The following is an 18,061-nucleotide window of genomic DNA, read 5'->3' on the forward strand; positions in this document are numbered from 1 at the left end:
TCGAATCACACATCTTCATCTACCATTTACAAAGGAAGGCAGTTCATCTACGGATCGAGGAAATGTAAGGTTACCAATTTCTTGTTTGATATATAGGAAACCAAGTCGTATGTAGAGTTTCGACGAGTGACAACATCCGATACTGACTTGAGCTTCTTGATGTTAGGAATTCCATCTCGAAGGCGTAACAAATCATGCGTCATTCTGTTGTCGCTGGTCGCGTTGTCAGTTACCATTGCTAGTATCCATGCTCGTCAATTGCGTATGAAGAGAGTGTTAGTAGATAAAAACAATACATCACAGTATACGCAAACAAAGATATATTTTTACCTTTTTGTTAATGTCAAGTTACGGAGAGTGTTTTCCTTCCACGTGGATGATATCATGTAACAGATGTTTCAGTTTAAAATCCTTATCCACAAAATGTCCAGTAACATCCATGAATGACAATTGATTAGGGGAAGTCCACATATCTAGAGTGAGAGATATTTTGGAATCAACACCTTAAAAGAGAAAGAATACAGTAAGCATACAATCGTGTATATCTTGATATTGCCTACTTACAGATATGAACGAAATCAAAGAGGAGCAATGGGTGTTGTAATTCGTGACAATGACGTTGCGTACTATAACAGCCGAAGGTATCAACGCGTTTGGATTCAAGTATGACGCTAATTTTCTGAAAAAAGGAGATTCCACTGTCGTAAAGGGTTAATCATCGCTGGCCATCCATTCTGCAAGAAGCACGCATAACCTGTCATTGTCAAATGATTCTCGCCTAAGATGATATTTTTGTTAGATTAAATAAAGTATAAAGTAATCTTTGCATATTTATATATAGACTTACCGTTGGAAAAGCTCATCAATAGTAGATTGTTTCGAAGCATCCTTCTTGTGTTGGTCGAATATAGATATATATTTCACTTTCAAATAATGCTCCCAGTGGCCAGAGATTGAGGAATTCTTCGACTTCACTACTCATAATTTAAGAGAGTAGTTATTTAAAGTGGCATTCTTTACTTATTTGAAGTCAACTTCGTCTCAAAATACAATAGGTCAAAAAAAAAAAGGGACTTTATATTTTGTCGTGGAGCCTCTTTGAGTCCCGACGAGCTGTCCAAATTTTCCAGTCTCCAGCCACACCAGGGACTTGGATTAGCATAAACGTAAACAATTTTATTAAGTTAAAACAAGAACTTTATTACACGTTTATAATTTAAAGAAGTGGTAAAGATGAGAAATTTTTTTTTTTTGTATCTAAATGAAATTAATAATTGCTATAGACGTAATTCTTGCCAGCATCTTTACAATATTTATGGAAACAGGCGTTATAGCCAACACAAGTAGCCCAACTCTTTTTAACATCGATAGGAGAATTACCATTAGAAATATATTTCTTGAATCCACAGTTGCTTCCAGCTTCATAAGTAGGTCCAACACCAGGTCCATGTTCATTTGGGGGATCAACACATCTTTGATAATTCAAGAAGACACAGCCTTGTACAGTCTGAGCGAGGACAAAGGCAAGAACAACAATGGAAAACAAATATTTAAGCATCTTGATAAACTATAGTAATAAGAAAAGAAAAAAGGATTGGCAAAGAAAAAATCAGGACTTTTTTTTTTGTATGAAGATTGGGAACTAGTTACTAGAATTTCACTTTTTTACTTACAAGTATAAATAAAAAAAAAAAAGATAAAAATAAAGTATCAAAAAGAAATATTAGTGGGCACTTTTATACCAAAACATTTGCAATTTAGTGATGGTCATGCAAGTGGCCATATTTCAAGTCCTACCTACCATTCGAAATGCAAGAAAAAATAGAAAGCCTTGTCTTAAAAATATGGAAGTACGAGCAATAAAAATTAAAGTTAAGAACAATCAGAAAGTTTATTCCTTTTGAAATAAATTATGTCAGCAACTACTTTACATTGACCGCCGTCCTTTTCTTGACCAAAGCAACTGACATTTTTTTTTTCTGTTTACAATATTCAGGTAACCGGATGTTTGAAACAAACTTCAAAAAAAAAAACTACCTTTTTTGTCTTAGTCTTATTATGATCGTTTATTATCCCTAGTTTTACATGTCCATATTTTGACATTTCAAGAAATGTTTTACCAGGTGTTCATATTTTTCCATTGTGATACGAACTGTCAACACAGCCACGCCATAGCCACATCGTTTAAAACATTGGTGCATTAACACTGCCACAAAAGTTAGACAGTCCTTTAATAGGAGAATAATAATTATAGAACAGTCCTGTTTTCCATTGGAGGAGGTGTAAGAGAAGATACTATCATCGGAAAGAAAGTGCTCTATACGTGGTAGTGTCAATGCATAAATGCTACCATCGGTGTGGCTGTGCTGACAGTTTGTGTCACATTGTTCCCCATAATGGAAAAACATGAATACCTGGTAAAATATTTCTTGAAATGTCAAAATATGGACATGTAAAACTAGGGATAATAAACGATCATAGTAAGACTAAGGCGTATAAGGTGTTGCTTTTTGACATATGCTTCGATTATGCAGTTTACCTGGATAGTATGAGCAAAAACAAAAAGCCAAGTGCTTGAATTAAGAAAATGTTCATGATGACGGCCAATATTCAGGAATTTGATGATGCCGATGAACGGTGTTCCCGTAATTTACTGGAAACACTGAAAAAAAAAAAAATTGAAAAATTAAAAAAAAATGAGTAACTCATTTCAATAAGACCAGACTTCCCGTGGTTCTTAACTTTAAATTTTATTACTTTTCTTCATAATTTTAAGGCGTAAGTTTTTTTTTTTTCTTGTATTTCGAGTGATAGAGCTTGAAACGGATAATTTGTATAACCACTTCCTAAATTGCATTTCTTTTTTTGTGATATAAAAATGCCTACTGACTCCATCTTTTTCTATTTTATTCACTTCATATTTTCTTACCTGGTCTATCCGTACTTGCAAGTAAAACTAACATTTTAGAAACCATTTAATTGTGACTATGTAGAAGGTATTCAACTCTTTTTTTTTGATTGATCACAATTGAATAGTACTCTCTCAGAATGAACAAGTTATTCCTTTTCAACCTTCTCTTTATGTGCTTTATTGGAGCCATCTCTGCATTTGATTATTGTCACAAGTGTGTTCAAGCTGGCTCTGGAAGCCTTCTTGGCGTTAGCCCTAGTTATAAAGCAGGAGATGACTGTGGATTCAAGAATTACAGAAAGCAACTTGGTTGTTGGGCCTCAGATGTGGAAAGTAGTGCATGTATGGCTAAAAAGTGTATCGATGCTGGCAAAAACTATTCAACTCAATGTATCCTTAGCAGTTCTAGAACTGGTACATTCTGTCCTTAATTATTATTATAATAATAAACATTGTCTTAAGTCATGGTAACATGAATTCAATAGAAAACGTCGGATGAGTTCGTTTTTTGTAATGTCCAATAAATCAATAGTAACAGCTGAGGGTTTCATCAAAATAACTAGACATGAAAATATGTATTTTCTGGGTAAAGTTTTCTTGAGTTCTTTGATGTTTTTGTCAGAAAAAAAAATGGGAACGACGATATTAAGAGGCTTATTCTGTCCCCAATGCAGTAACTGGACTTGATCGCAATTCATGCTTCCTTTGCTAGTTTACGTCTAGAAAATCTTTCTTCTTTGTGGTATTGTATTAATATAGCTATGATGCTTGTTTTCCGCCACACTTTCTGTATTTTCTGAAGTAAGGCACTTAACAATATCTTATTGAGGAGTATTGGTAAATGAATCAAATGTTCTGTTTTTGTATTAAATCAATAAAGTTAATTATTTAAAGCAAAAAACATGATAATAAAAGATGAGTAAAAAGTAAGTTTTTTTTTTTTGGTCATGTAATGAAAAAGGCTCAACAAAATTAATAGATAATTAACTATAAAATTTATAGTATTCGTAAATAAAAAATATTTTTATAGATTCATCTATCCTTGGTAACTGTCATAACCTTTTCTTTTGTAAGATGATTTTTTTTAATACTCAAGTGTATATTATATTGTGATTGAAATCTTCTTTACTCATTTATAAATATATGGCAAGATGATAGTTACTAAAAATGGATATTGAATGATTGCATCAAATTGGGAATGATATCCGAGCATTGTATCACCTATTCTTTTTTTTCAACGCCACCATTCATCTTGAGGTAATACAGTTTATAGGAAAGCAATGTTATCATTGGATCGTTAGAGTGACTACTTTTTTAGGAACAAAAGAAACCCTTCACAACCCAAGCAAATCAAATTAGCTACATCTTTTTTTCTCACATCTCTTTTTTTTTTTTTTTTTTTTTTTTTGTTATACTATTAAAATATATATATACATAGATAGTATTATACCGAAAACGAAATAAAATAACAATAACAAGAACTGCGACAATATATTGATTCAGTCATGCTTATTCTTCGGCATAATACATTAACAGCGGATGAATTATTTCATATTGAAAGAGTAAGAAATACCTTTCTTTTTTTTTTTTTTTTTCCTGCAGCTTAGTTAACTCCGGGTATTTGGAATATTTTTAATTTTTATTAGAAACTATTAAAGGCCAAACAACAACAAGAAGAAGAACCAACAACGTTAGCTTTCAACTTGTATGATAAATCTCGAGCAGATATTTATGGAATACTTTTATCTTGTTTTCAAAAGATGGATGTAATAGATCGACTTGGTTGGACATCTTCTACATTGTTGGACTTTTTAATAGATGTTGATCAAGGATATCTTCCAAATGCTTATCACTCTTTCCATCATGCAGTAGATGTCACATTGGTATTATATTATATGTTAAGAGAATATGATATTGCTGGTCATTTATCTCCTGTTGATATTGCATTATTATTCGTTGCTGGTCTATGTCACGATATTGGTCATGTAAGTTTAACCCTAAATTCCCAGATCAATGCAGCAAGCAAAAAAGTTCGAAACTCAGACAACTCCTCTTTTTTTTTTTTTATGTTAGCCTGGATTAAATAATAATTATCAAGTGAATATGAAAACAGATTTAGCTTGTAGATACAACAATCGATCTGTTTTAGAAAGTTATTCATGCTCAATTACAATGGAACTGATGGATAAACATCAATTATTATCCTCTTTGGAGACATATAGCTATCAATTAGGTGATGGTATTACTGAAGAAGAAGCAAGGTTACATTTAATCAAAATGATTCTCGCTACTGATATGATGTTTCATTATGAACTTCAAGAAAATATGGCAGCCATTTTGGATTTATTTCAATCGGATGATGATATTCGTGTACTCAAATCTGGTCAAAAAATAAAAACATCGGCAACAGCAACAGCAACGACAAAAACAAAAACTGGAACTACATCTCATGAATCTGAAGATGATACTGTTACAATTCATATTGAACAAGAAGGACTTGATGATGATGATGATGGATCGGCAACCGTTGTTATCCCTAAACTTCGAGATATTTTTGCAACACTTGGTGACAATAGTCCATTATTATTTTTTCAGCGTTCATTCAATGACAAGAAAAATAATCAATCCAAATCGTCCAATCATTCAATGAATAACAAGGCATCAAATACATCCACTGATACTACTCCTCCATCGTCGTCACCAACTCCATCTTTAGATAACATGAAAGTGATACATTCCATTGATAACAACCCAACAGCTGAGATCCAGAACGAGGATCATTCTAACGTGCCTACAACCAGTACCATGGATTCGGAGGGAGGCATCTGTCTAGGCCGCGAACATCGTCTCATACTTTCTCAAGCCATTCTTCATGCTGCCGATATAAGCAACCCACTACGTCCTTGGCCCATCTGTTATCATTGGTCACAACGCGTATGTACGGAATTTTTTCATCAGGGTGATATGGAACGAGAAAATCATTTACCATTGAGTCCTAATATGGATCGACGTAAAACAAATCAGCTCGCTGTGGGTCTTCAATTCAGTGATTTCGTCGTCAGTCCTTACTTTGAAATCTTTGCTGCCCTTTTTCCAAAAGCAGATGACTTGGTTGTCTTGTTGAAAAAAAATCGACTTCGATGGCTTGAAACAATCCAAGATGAAAACAGGAAACGAATGGAATGGAAACGTCACCCCACTGCTATTGAAAACATAAGCAAGGAGAATGATATGGTGAATTATGATCATGATGATAAAAGTACCAAAACATTCGATCAAAAGGGTGACGAAAATGATTATGATGAAGATGAATTTGATGATTATGATCATCTTTCTTCTCCTTTGGTCCCTGAGGGTGTCATCAATCCTGCTGGACGTCGTGTCAGTGTAGCAGCTGGTATGGCAGTGATTCCAAACGATTTAGAAAAACGAGTCATTGGATCAGGACCTAGGCGTCGTGTTTATTGGGGTGTCCGTAGTGCCAGCTATGCAGATGCCCTTCATCATTTAAAGACTCAGGAACAACGTGTTTACCATCATCGTGGGCCATCACAACGATCTGCTTCTTTAGCTGGTGGTTATCTTTATGGTTATCATGATACCATGAGAAGGCGGAGCAGTGAACAGCCATCTTTACATTAAAACACACCACTTTCGACTTTTTTTTTTTTTGTAGCTCAATATCTGTAGATAGAACTTTTTCTTCCCTCATCATACTCACAATTTCTTTTTTTTTTTATTTTTTTTTATTTATTTATTTACTTTTCTGTAATAAACGTTCTGATGCATCGATAGAGCTTTATGGAACAGATTTGTATGAAAAAATTTTTCTCATCTTTGTCCATTATCAATAATCATCCACCGTACTATTATTATGAAAGTATTCATTCTTTATTGTTCAGACAAGAATAACCAAACTCTTTATGGAAAAAGATGCCCAGGAGAAAACGATCAAAAAGGAAGCGCGTTTGTAAACGCCGATTAAATGATGTCATTCGTACCGGCTATCATCTATTATTTTTAGTCTGATGAAAATATAAAAATTAAAGAATCATTTTCGCCCCTTTTATTTCTCTCCTTCTTCCCCAATTATTTCCTTTATATACCATGACGTCTCTTTTTTTTATTTTTTGTCATGTTTATTTACTTACTTCGTTCCTTCAGCCTGTGAGTGCGTTAGATATCACGATACAATTCATACATCAATTCATACAGCAAGTGATCAGCAGTAAAGTTAAACTAGCGGAGAGAGAAATCAATAATAACACTCTCCACAAATGGATGAACGATATTCATATTGTGATTCAAATCACGATCAGTCTTACACTTTTGATTGCCCGTACTTTTGTCTTGCTTTCTATTATATTGATCATGGCCTCTATCGAAACCTATGTCACTTATCGTGGCGTCTTTAATGCACTACCCATAAAAGTAAAAATGATTGCACCAAATACACCACAAATAAAAACAACAACAACAACAACAACAACAACAAATAAAACAGGTACCTTGACACCAGTACCTATTGCCGAAATGGTGACTTTGGTACAAGCTGCATCTAATATACACGACACCAATGAAAATAATTCGACCAGTACAACAAAGGAAATTGAACAAAAAACAGATCATCATTCCATCATTAGTCTTCCTGCTTCACCTCAGTTGTTACCAACACCACCTTCAGAAAAAGAAGAACAACAGGGAAACGATGATTCTTCAATCCTGATGAATAACAATCACCTGGTTGATAAAGAAGAAAACGTTGTACAACCTGCAACCACAACAAAAGAAACGATTGATGCACCGAGTCAACCCACACCACCTGACAATGATGATTTTTTTTCAGAGCAACCATTGAAACAACAACAAAAGCAACAAATAATAATCATGACAGAAAATAGCAATGAATTACAAGATAAGCAAATTTCTTCACCTTTACCAAATATTGAAAACACAACCGTACTTTCATCAAAGTCAGTCTTGGCAGAGTTACCATTGCAACCATTGGCGGACTGTGAAAGCAATACTAGCAGCACTACGACTACTGATGATAAAAACATTATTACGAACAATGATAACATTCATAACTCAACATCAGACTCTATCGTTCTGGTACCATCGCCATGTTCAGCTATTTCATCATCACATGATGATGATGACTTTAGAATACAACAACAACAAGGATCAGTTCAGGGTACAGAACAAAAAGAATTCGATCACGTTGTTGAACTAACCGCAATTAACTCTTCGTCGAATATGCCGACGGATTCTCCAAATCAAATACAAGATACAATTGTCATGGATGATACGGATGAAACCAATCATACAAATGCCAATATCATGAATACTGAAGAGGAAAAAAACCATACAATACTCAATACCACGGATACAGAAGAGGAAAAGAATCATCATCATCATCATCTAGGACCATCCAACACAGCGGCAATATCATCATCTTCTCCTTCTATCTCCATGTCATCTTCTTTGTCCACGTTGAATCCATCCTCTGACAAAGTTAACATGACTGATCAAAATAAACGTCGGTCATATAATCAATTACACCAAAAAACTGAAAAGGAATCTCATACCGATATGAATCCTTTATCTGGTCCAGCACCTGTTAGTTCAAGTTTATCGATGAAACTCAATAAGTTAAAACAGCCGGGAAGAAAACTCAGTCAATTATTTAAAAAGAAAAATAAAAAGTAATAAAAGTGGAAGATTATATTATTTTATCCTGTAATAAAATAGTTGTAATGAAATTGACATAGAGACATTGGATAAAAAGGAAAGGAAAGAAAAAAAATTTTTTTTATTGTTATTTTGTAAAACCAAATAGAAGGACCATAGGAATTAAGAGAGAAAGAAATATCATTGATATATATATGTGTTATTTATCGTGGTGGTCGTTTAGTGGTATAAGGTGAAGGCAAACAGGGCTAAAATAAAAATAAAAATAAAAATAAAAATCAATTTTTATGCATATATATATATATTTACCTTCAAAGGTCTTTCTTTAGGCATAATAATAGCTAGTAAATAAGAGATCAAAATTTTTGTTGGAAGTAAGAAAAAAGAGATAAACTAGACTCTCTTATTTATATTCTTTATAATTGTTGTCGATTTAATTCTACGTTCTCTCTCTCTCTATATCTTTTGTTGGGGTTTTATTTGACAACTCTTTTTTTTTTTTTTTTTTTCAATGTGGTCAATCCATACATAGTTTTGATAGTTTCAAGTCACTGACCTGTTTAAAACTCCGTAATCAGTAACTTAAGTTTTGTACTTTTGTCTATTCATTTTCTTTTTTTTTTCTTTTCTAGCAACACAAATAATGGACGATCCTAATGCTGACACTGAATGGTAAAGAAGAAATAAAGAAAGAAAGAAAGAAAAAGAAAAAATAGGTCACTAGAAAATTGATTTTATTTATTAGGAATGATATTCTCAGAGCAAAGGGTATTTTACCACCAAAGGACGAAAAAAGTAAAGATGAAGTGGAAGATTGGTATACAGATGTAGTACGAGCGAAACAGGAACAAGAACAAAGCCTGGATAATAAAACCTTGGATGAACTGGATGAATTAGAAGATGAACAAGACGATCGCATTTTACTTGAATACAGGTATAATTCATCTCTCTCTCTCCTTTTTTTTTTTTTTTTTTTTTTTTGGTGTCGAACTGGTTGGGTGTGGGAATTCAATCAATCAATAACTTTTATTATACATTTGGAATAGACAAAAGAGAATGCAGGAAATGCAAGCAGCAGCAGCCAAAAACAAGTTTGGTGTAGTGACTCAAATATCCAAGCCTGATTTTATCAGGGAAGTGACTGAAGCTAGTAAAGAATACCATGTTGTTGTTCATCTTTACCAAGACTAGTAAGTGTATACATTATGATTTGTTATGTTTATTTTTTTTTTTTAATATAAATTTCTATATATATATATATATATATATATATATATATATATATTTAGTATTCCAGCCTGTAAATTGATGAATCAATGTTTAGATCAACTTGCTAATGAATTCAAAGCGACCAAATTTGTGAAAATTATTGCAGATCAATGTATTCCTAATTATCCTGATCGAAATGTACCTACTTTATTAATTTATGGTGAAGGGGATATTAAGGCAAATCTTGTTGGAGCTATTCAATTTGGTGGAATGGAAATGACAGTTCGAAGTATTCGATCTATTTTGGCAAGACATGATGCTGTGCCTGCAGAAAAGGTAGTGGATCCTGAAAAAGAAAAAAAGAAAACCATTTATCGAACTCAAGCTACTGCAGCTCTTAGTAGTGATGAAGATGATGAAGATGATGATGATAGAGGTTATTATTAGATTTATATCATTTTTAGTTTTTAGTCTTTATGTATATATATATATATTTCTCACTTGTTTTCTTTTTATTTATTAAAGCATATATATTTTTTATGATGATGATGATGAAGATACTATTCATTTTTCATCATCGCATCACCTATACTTTTTTTTTTGTATTCCATTGGAACTGATGATCATGACATACAAAACTATTGATCATCTAGTCAACATATCACATTTGGAAAAAAAAAAAAGGATATGTATAATGTAGTCTAGTAGTGTTAGAAACCGTATTGCAAATTGGGAAAAGAGAAGTAGAGAAGCACCAGTTACAAAAGTCATAAGAAACCAGTTGTCAGAGTTATAAGTGATGCCGCATCTTTTTGATAAAGTTATTGTCATTACAGGTTCAGTAAAAAAAAAAAATTCTGGAAGGGAAAAATCCAAAACAGCGGAGATATCATATAGGCACAATGAAAAAAAAAAAAAAGAAAACACGAAGCGCGCGACTATTTTTTTTTTTCTTTTTTTACTTTTTACTTTTTCTTTGTTTTATTATATCATGGAAGAATATATGACTACTTTATCACCAAGAAAAGTAGAACAAAATAATAATATTATATCTTCAAAAACTAATGTTTCTCCATTCCTTGATGCTTGTCGAACTGCTCATGAAAACGCTACAAAAGAATTTGATCAGTTTTATGGTTACATATCAAAAGTCATGACTCCTAGACGTTCACAACAACAACAAGTAAGAACAATATTAAAACTAACTAAAACAATACTTATGTTTTTATTTTATTTAGAATAATCGTATAAATAAAATCCATAAAAAAACACCAAGAATAACTTCAAGAATAAAACAAGAACTTGAACAACGACACAATACTACTAAAAACTCTTCTTCACTTACACCACTTATGGAAAGACAATCCTTGGCAACTCAACCAATTACTTTTATGCATGACACTCCAAATACAAGTAAAAATAAAGAAAATATATTTATAAAATATAAATTCAAAAAAAAAAAAACAACTTATTATTGTTCTTTATAGGTAATCGATATATTACTAGTCCTACAACTTATCGTCATCGACGTCAACAAGATTATCCACCCCCAAGGCCAATGACTTTGACACCTGAAACTATACGAACAAGTTCAACTAACAATAATAATCTTATTCTTGATGCTGATAATGATATGGAAGAGGACCGTTATCAAGGAAGAAGAAATACCTATATACATAGTCCACATCGTACTGCTCCAAGTTCAAGTCGTTCTAGTACTACACCTTCACGATTATTCAACTATTCATCCATTATCAACAATGAAGATATTGTCGCGTCCTGTCCTTCTTCACCAAGTGTTGTTTTACATGATCAGCTACTCGATGAATCACGACGATTGGAACTCCTTCAGCAGAAAGTACTTCTTGTTCAACAACAATCCTCGCTATTGGCCAATTTTACTACTACTACTACTACTACTAATGTTTCGCCATCCTATGAAAGAACAGCTCTATTCAAGAACAAAAGTCTGGACCAATTGGATGAACCTATCACTACATCGGTACCATCAACTCATTCTTCACAATATGCCAACCCATCTCGTTCCAGTGCAACAAAATATTATCCTACACCAACTTCTTCTTTGACTCAAACTACAAATGTCCCAAAACAATCATTATCGTCTATTCCATCACCACCACCACCTCCTCCTCCAGTATTTACGACAAGTACTCCACTAACTGTTCCAATCTCCTCATTCCCATCTGATCAAAACCCTCGACATCCTGTATTTTCAGCACCCTCCGCCAAACTTGCATCCTATTCAACTTCATTATCAACACCTATACCGTCCAATCGATCTTCCATCCATCATACCTCTAAGACTGAACCTGGATTGATACCATCCTCATCGCCACTTGGACAACAGAAACAGACCATGACTAACGTATTAAGTGATATTCCCAAAGCTAAATTACGATCTGCTGAAACAATTACGTAAGTGAATGTTGTGTATTTATTGAAAAAATAACAATATTGAGATGTTGAACAAAAAAAACTAATTATAATCTATATACATGTATGTATCTATAGAACTCCCAATGGTAGTCGAATCAAGAATAAATTCTGGTCAGAAATCCATGGTTCAAAAAATGATACATCATCATCATTTGATGCTAGTCAAAGGAAAAGAAAGAATTTGGAAGATGAAGAATTATTCTGGATGAATAAAGATGATCAACCAAAGGAAAGTCAGTGGAAGGATCGATTGGAAAAAGTGAAAACCTTGGATCAAGAACTATATCAAGCAAACGATAAGTACACCCAATGGCAACAAGATGAACAACAACGACATATTCAATCTCGGGCCTTTTCCTTACAACACAAGCCTCATCCATCTGATTTGTTTGAAGAACTATCTCATACTCTGAATCAACAAGCCAAAAAAAATCAACACAACAACGAAGGACAACAAAGAATGATTGATGGTGACGAATGGACTTTTGGTGGCCAACATTATTCTGTACAAGAAAGAAAATGATCCTCTTTCCCAATCTTATGTTAGTAGTTTCTTTATTTAGATTGTTTATAAATAATAAACATAAAAAAGAGAAAATACTATTATTCCTTTTTTTACTTTTTTATTGAAATCTTTCTATTTACATCTGTGGAATAAGTGGTAGTTTAAAATGGTTGTCGTATCAATGTATTTCGGTAAGGTATTATGAGAGAAGAAATTGGAATCTATGATGTGACCAAGAGCTTGAGTCATACGTCTTATCAGTTTTCTATCAGTACTTTTCATTGCTACCAGAGGAGACATTCCCTTTGGCTTAGATTCAAATACTTGATACACCTGACAAGAGGGAAATCCATGGATTTTTGATAGTGAAAACCATAGGGCACGGGTTTGTGATATATTACAATGCCCTACCAAAAAAAAAAAAGTTACATTTTTGATTTCAGTACCACAGGAATCAGTTTTTTTTTTTTTTTTTTTTTTTTTTGGCTTTCAACTTACCGAAGGCCAGTAAGCATCAACTCGTTTTTGCTACGAGGAAGGAGAAGGACAAAATACTGGAGGTCGAGGATAACCGTTCACCATACTGATGGCAATCCCATGAATGTTTCTTGATGCATTGGCATCCCGCTGCCATACGGTACCACAAACTTGACAATTGAGCACTGCATGCAATCGGTCACCATCATTTGTTACAACATTTCGCATTTCTTTTTGACCACAGTTGGAGCAAACTTTGCTTATGTTGTATTCATTCATAGGAATCAAGACTAGCTTCCCTTCATTTTCCGCCCGTTTGAGAAGCTTCCTACACCGATCAGCTAAACCAGAGACCTTTCCGCGCATAGTCATGTTGAATTGAGCCGCCCCGTAACATACCACTGGTACTCGTCCATCATGATAGGGATGTTGTTTTCGCCATTTCGAAACATGATCGTTGTCACGTTTTGCTGTTCAACAGGATTCTGTCGTCTTCGCCTTCTGTATCTGGGAGGTCTTGGTTGATTTCTTCGTTCAGGTCGTCCAGCACCATACTTGTCACCGCCGCGAATAAATACATCTACTAATTCTTGATCCATGCGTTGTCGACCAATATAGTTGAGGAATCGTAGACCAGCTACGTTGTGGGAGTAGAATTCTAATAGACGAGGCAATACAGTCAGAACAGATTCAATGTAAACATTGATGTCAGCCATGGACGCCACCTTTTTAGGTGCAATTGAGGATTCGAGAGTTTGGATGTCTTCGTTTCGCTTGAGCTGTAGTATCTTTCTGTTTGTTTCCTTGAAACCAGCCGTTGTATAGTATTCAACTGTAGATATCGACCGGATTTCATGTCTTTGTCGTGCTTCCTCGTTATCATCACGGAAGCCAGGTAACCATCCAACAGCCACAGGATCTTGATCTTCAGTATTTGCATCAGTAGCGTCATCATCATCGTCACCAACATTGTCGTCGTCACCTTGTTCGCTACCTTGATCTTCATCCCGATGGTCATATGTCATGTAGTCGGAACCATCACTTGCAACAAAGACATCGGTAAGTCCTGGATCAACTCCCCAAAAACGAAATACTTCCAGTTCCCAATCGGCAAAATCTTGAGGCTCCAAGTCAGGCAACTCTGATTCATGTTTTGCTTTTTGGAATAAGACACTCGTACCAAATCCATCCGTCATAATCATGTTATTGAATACAACGTTTCTAAAAAAAAAAAAAGAAAAAAAAAAAAAAAAAAAAAAAAAAAAAACTATAGAAAACTATCAGCTTGTGCTATCTATCATAAAAAATCAATTGTGAGACTTCCCAAAATGGAAAATCGTGTAAAGATAATAAAAAAAGAATTGAGAATCAGTTCAGATCCTTTCGTTCAAATTTCTCATCCCTTATAGTTCTTTTACATACATCCATAGCACAAGCGCGTAACCTATATTTCTTATTCCATTTGTAGAGAAGCTATCCTTGAAGTAATCAACGATGAAAGGCAGCGGCTACTAAAAGCAAAAAAAAAAAGAATTTCGATAATGTTGCATTTTTACATTAAAGACAGTCTATAATCGGTAATTTTTCTTTTCTTTTTTATTTCTTTTTTATCACAATAAAGTACAGTTTTGCTTTAATGTTGAAAAGGAAGACAAAATGGTTGAATAAACTGTTGATGATATCATCTTGTCATTTTTCATACTCTTTTACTGCATGATGCAGTCATCATTTGATCGCACCCTGAAAAATCCGTATAGCCGCGTAAGAATAATTCTATAATAAAAAATTTTTTTTTTATTTTTTCTTTTTCTTCCTTTCTTTTTCAGTTTCAACAACTTTTCCCTATCTTTCTTTTGGGTCAATTGTTTTTATCCATTCTTCTTCTTGTCCTATTGTTCCTTTTTATGTTGCGCTGTTCCCGTTTCACTGTAATATAGATTCTGTTTATTTCAACCCACGTTCGTCGACCAATAGGTATATAAACATCGTTTTGTTTATTCTTCACACTAAATATTTTTTTTTATTTACCAGAGACGACCGACAACAACAAGTTACGTTTAATAAGGTAAAAATCAGCACGTTTTATATAACTTTTGGACTAACTAACATCTTACATTGTTTTCGTCTTTAGAATCAACAAAGTTTGGATTGGGTATCGACTTTGTAAACTGTGACCATCATTCAAAAGGTACGCATTCAAGGATAAGTAAGCGATAAAGAAAGGCACTAGCGTATCCGATACAAGACGACGACCAATATCATCAACAAGAGATTAACAACCTGATATACATAAATCCGCTTTCGAATCTTCCGACAGTATTAGCACATCGACGCTTTGTGGCCATAATTCCATAAAATATCAAAACAATGTTAGGTTATCAAGGAAATACTGAAATGGTGGATGGACCTGCGTGTCCAATTTTTTACGACGTACTCTAGTTTTGTGAATTTGGGACTACAAGGTAATTAAGAAAAGAGGTGTCCGTGTATAGTGATGTGTAGCGATGGAATGGAATAATAGGATGATGTGATAATGTGATGATGGGATGAATGGGAGGAGAAGGAACCAAACAATTAACTATTTCGATTCTTTTACATATATGTTATTTGGATAACCTTACGAACCGACATCGATCTGACAAACTTATGCAACTTGACAGACGGCGTTTCCATCAACTTTCTATTTGCAAGATTCTCTACTCCACATCAACTACAAGTCACTACGGCAAATTTCAACTCATGAATACCGAAGTTGTATTGGATTGATTAGACACCAACATTTGGAAATCAAGAAAGCTACGACGATGGTGCTCGATGATGACAGTTGGCTATGATCTTATGACCGAAAGTGAACGAAAGCAGAATATGCTGCGCGTCCAACTTCAATCAACGGAAATTACATGTCAACGATGGATGGATCAGTGCAATTTACTATAGAAAAACTTACTTGATCAAGCTGTGATAGGTTAGAAAAAAAAAAGGAGAGCAGGTTATTTTTTTTTTTTTTTGAAAATAGGTTGACCATTAGGATCTTTTGGAATAGATGGCTTCTATATGTATTTTCTGTATACAGTGTTATGTTTATAGTTTTAGTTCAGTATATATCTTAGTTTAGCTGATGAAATCAATGAATAAAAAAGTTTAAATCATTTCTTTTTTTTACTAGTCTTTATTAGTTACATTTTATTGGATCAAGACAGTTTTAGATAAGTGCTTACAAACGCATATTTTATTGTATTACGGTAGTCTGAAAAGATATCTTGTATGTTATGACTCTATGATGTTGGGATGAATAGTTTTGATGAATTTGGATAGAGAGAAAACTCGAAAGCATATGGTTTTTAGGGCATACTTATTTTCCATCGACGGAGTTGAAAAAAAAAGAAAAATGAGTTAATCGACATATCAATAATGAGGGATTATTTTTTTTTTTTTTGATACTTACAGTCCAACACTATACAAGTGTTACCTTCCCTTTCAAACCTCCAGCATGAAGAGAAGATCGTTCGAATTGTTGAATTGTTTGACAAAAGGCGAGCTGTTCATATCCGATGATGGCTATGTTGATAGAGGCATTTTCGTCTCGTCCTCTGGCGGCATATCCATTCTTCCGGCTGATGCAATCAGGGTTGATGCAAACAACCGTTCCTAAATTGGTGATCTTCTTTGATTTGTCCTTGTTTGTCTTGACAGGATGAACCATGGGCATGTGACAGAAGGCACACAATTTTGAAGAACGATACTCATCAATAGACACCACTGTAGCTTTTTCAGAGAGTTTCCCAATAAAAACATCATGACTGCCACGAGTATGGCCACCGATTCTTGATCCATATCCACGTCCAGCATCACCGTAGAAGCAGATTGCCTTCTGACCTCCTACTAAACTTTTGGCTGACTTGGCGTACGCTTTTTCTGTTTGACACAATCTTGTTCTGCGTTGTCGTTTTAGCCAGTTGGTTGTATGATAAAAGTCTAGTAATGGTTGTCTGCTACGCTTGCTGATCTGATTTAATAGTAATTGTAAAAAGAATAAAAAATGAGTGGGATTTTTTTTTTTTTTTTTTTTTTTTGCTGTTAGCGTAGTAAAGCCTACCCGATGGTATTCCTTCTCGTTCTCGATATTGTTGCTGTATAACGTTTTCATCATAGACCGAGATAAGTCAGCTTCGATATTTTGAACAGACTTTGTTCCATTCTTTTGACACTATTATATTACGGGAAGTTAGATATTGTGTTGTATTTTCTGATGCGATTTCTTTTTTTTATTCTTTTACTTACTTGGAGGTGATTGCACTTTTTTCGATATTCTAGGGTTCGAGAGAATAATGACAATCCAGAGTCGGTACGCAATTGATTCGTCTTTATGCTTCTCACTTTGGTCTTGAATATGGTGCCAACATCGTCAATTTCCATTGCGTTGCCGGGATCTGTTGTTGTACGTGATCGAATATATTTCACCTGTTCTTGAGTAAGTGCGACACATTGAGCCATTGTAACTAATCCAGGATCGATTCCAATAAACTTTTCAATACTGTCGATATCAGGCTTTGTCGTACAAATGGTTGGTGTCATCGCCTTGTTGTCACTGCTGCCAAATATGTCTTGGCATATATTCATCTTTCTTTTTCGATGATCCATAATCGAACATTTTGTTTTGACAATCAGTCGTAGAAGGTTGTTTCGTTTCGATTTCAGATCTTGTCGCTTCTTGATTAGGGAATATAACGGTTCACCACTATTTACATCTTGCGTAGGAGTCAGGGCTTCGTCGATTTCTTCATTACTATCTTCCAGATTTTGTCGATTTC

The 18,061-nt window shown here is 34.1% G+C and overlaps 7 protein-coding genes across 7 annotated transcripts; 6 read left to right on the top strand and 1 right to left on the bottom strand.

The window, feature by feature from the left end:
- The first annotated feature begins 1,204 nt into the window (after window positions 1-1,204).
- Window positions 1,205-1,667, top strand: BX664DRAFT_330515 (uncharacterized protein). The gene has a single exon (XM_051544986.1). The coding sequence runs from the start codon at window positions 1,262-1,264 to the stop codon at window positions 1,571-1,573; it is 312 nt and encodes a 103-aa protein (XP_051402214.1). The 5' UTR covers window positions 1,205-1,261; the 3' UTR covers window positions 1,574-1,667.
- A 1,369-nt stretch (window positions 1,668-3,036) lies between these two features.
- On the top strand, window positions 3,037-3,404 carry BX664DRAFT_330517 (uncharacterized protein). The gene has a single exon (XM_051544987.1). The coding sequence runs from the start codon at window positions 3,049-3,051 to the stop codon at window positions 3,340-3,342; it is 294 nt and encodes a 97-aa protein (XP_051402215.1). The 5' UTR covers window positions 3,037-3,048; the 3' UTR covers window positions 3,343-3,404.
- A 915-nt stretch (window positions 3,405-4,319) lies between these two features.
- On the top strand, window positions 4,320-6,692 carry BX664DRAFT_358162 (uncharacterized protein). Its single transcript, XM_051548009.1, has 3 exons — window positions 4,320-4,473; window positions 4,558-4,896; window positions 4,985-6,692. The coding sequence occupies exons 1-3, from the start codon at window positions 4,417-4,419 to the stop codon at window positions 6,551-6,553; spliced, it is 1,965 nt and encodes a 654-aa protein (XP_051402216.1). The 5' UTR covers window positions 4,320-4,416; the 3' UTR covers window positions 6,554-6,692.
- A 287-nt stretch (window positions 6,693-6,979) lies between these two features.
- Window positions 6,980-8,676, top strand: BX664DRAFT_358163 (uncharacterized protein). Its single transcript, XM_051548010.1, has one exon. It carries the CDS (start codon window positions 7,019-7,021, stop codon window positions 8,618-8,620), a length of 1,602 nt encoding a protein of 533 aa, XP_051402217.1. The 5' UTR covers window positions 6,980-7,018; the 3' UTR covers window positions 8,621-8,676.
- A 416-nt stretch (window positions 8,677-9,092) lies between these two features.
- Window positions 9,093-10,258, top strand: BX664DRAFT_358165 (thioredoxin-like protein; the record flags this gene model as incomplete). The annotated part of the gene is made up of 4 exons (XM_051548011.1): window positions 9,093-9,274; window positions 9,348-9,536; window positions 9,649-9,792; window positions 9,892-10,258. The coding sequence occupies exons 1-4, from the start codon at window positions 9,246-9,248 to the stop codon at window positions 10,256-10,258; spliced, it is 729 nt and encodes a 242-aa protein (XP_051402218.1). The 5' UTR covers window positions 9,093-9,245.
- Window positions 10,259-10,773: 515 nt separating this feature from the next.
- On the top strand, window positions 10,774-12,906 carry BX664DRAFT_358166 (uncharacterized protein). The gene is made up of 4 exons (XM_051548012.1): window positions 10,774-10,994; window positions 11,050-11,224; window positions 11,299-12,247; window positions 12,344-12,906. Exons 1-4 carry the CDS (start codon window positions 10,803-10,805, stop codon window positions 12,789-12,791), a joined length of 1,764 nt encoding a protein of 587 aa, XP_051402219.1. The 5' UTR covers window positions 10,774-10,802; the 3' UTR covers window positions 12,792-12,906.
- A 3,840-nt stretch (window positions 12,907-16,746) lies between these two features.
- Window positions 16,747-17,109, bottom strand: BX664DRAFT_238830 (uncharacterized protein; the record flags this gene model as incomplete). Its single annotated transcript, XM_051540203.1, has 1 exon — window positions 16,747-17,109. A coding segment is annotated over one exon (363 nt), but the record flags the coding sequence as incomplete, so codon positions are not given.
- Between the last annotated feature and the right edge of the window lie 952 nt (window positions 17,110-18,061).

This window comes from Halteromyces radiatus (assembly GCF_025201355.1).
Source record: "Halteromyces radiatus strain CBS 162.75 chromosome Unknown BX664scaffold_3, whole genome shotgun sequence".
NCBI lineage: Eukaryota > Fungi > Mucoromycota > Mucoromycetes > Mucorales > Cunninghamellaceae > Halteromyces > Halteromyces radiatus.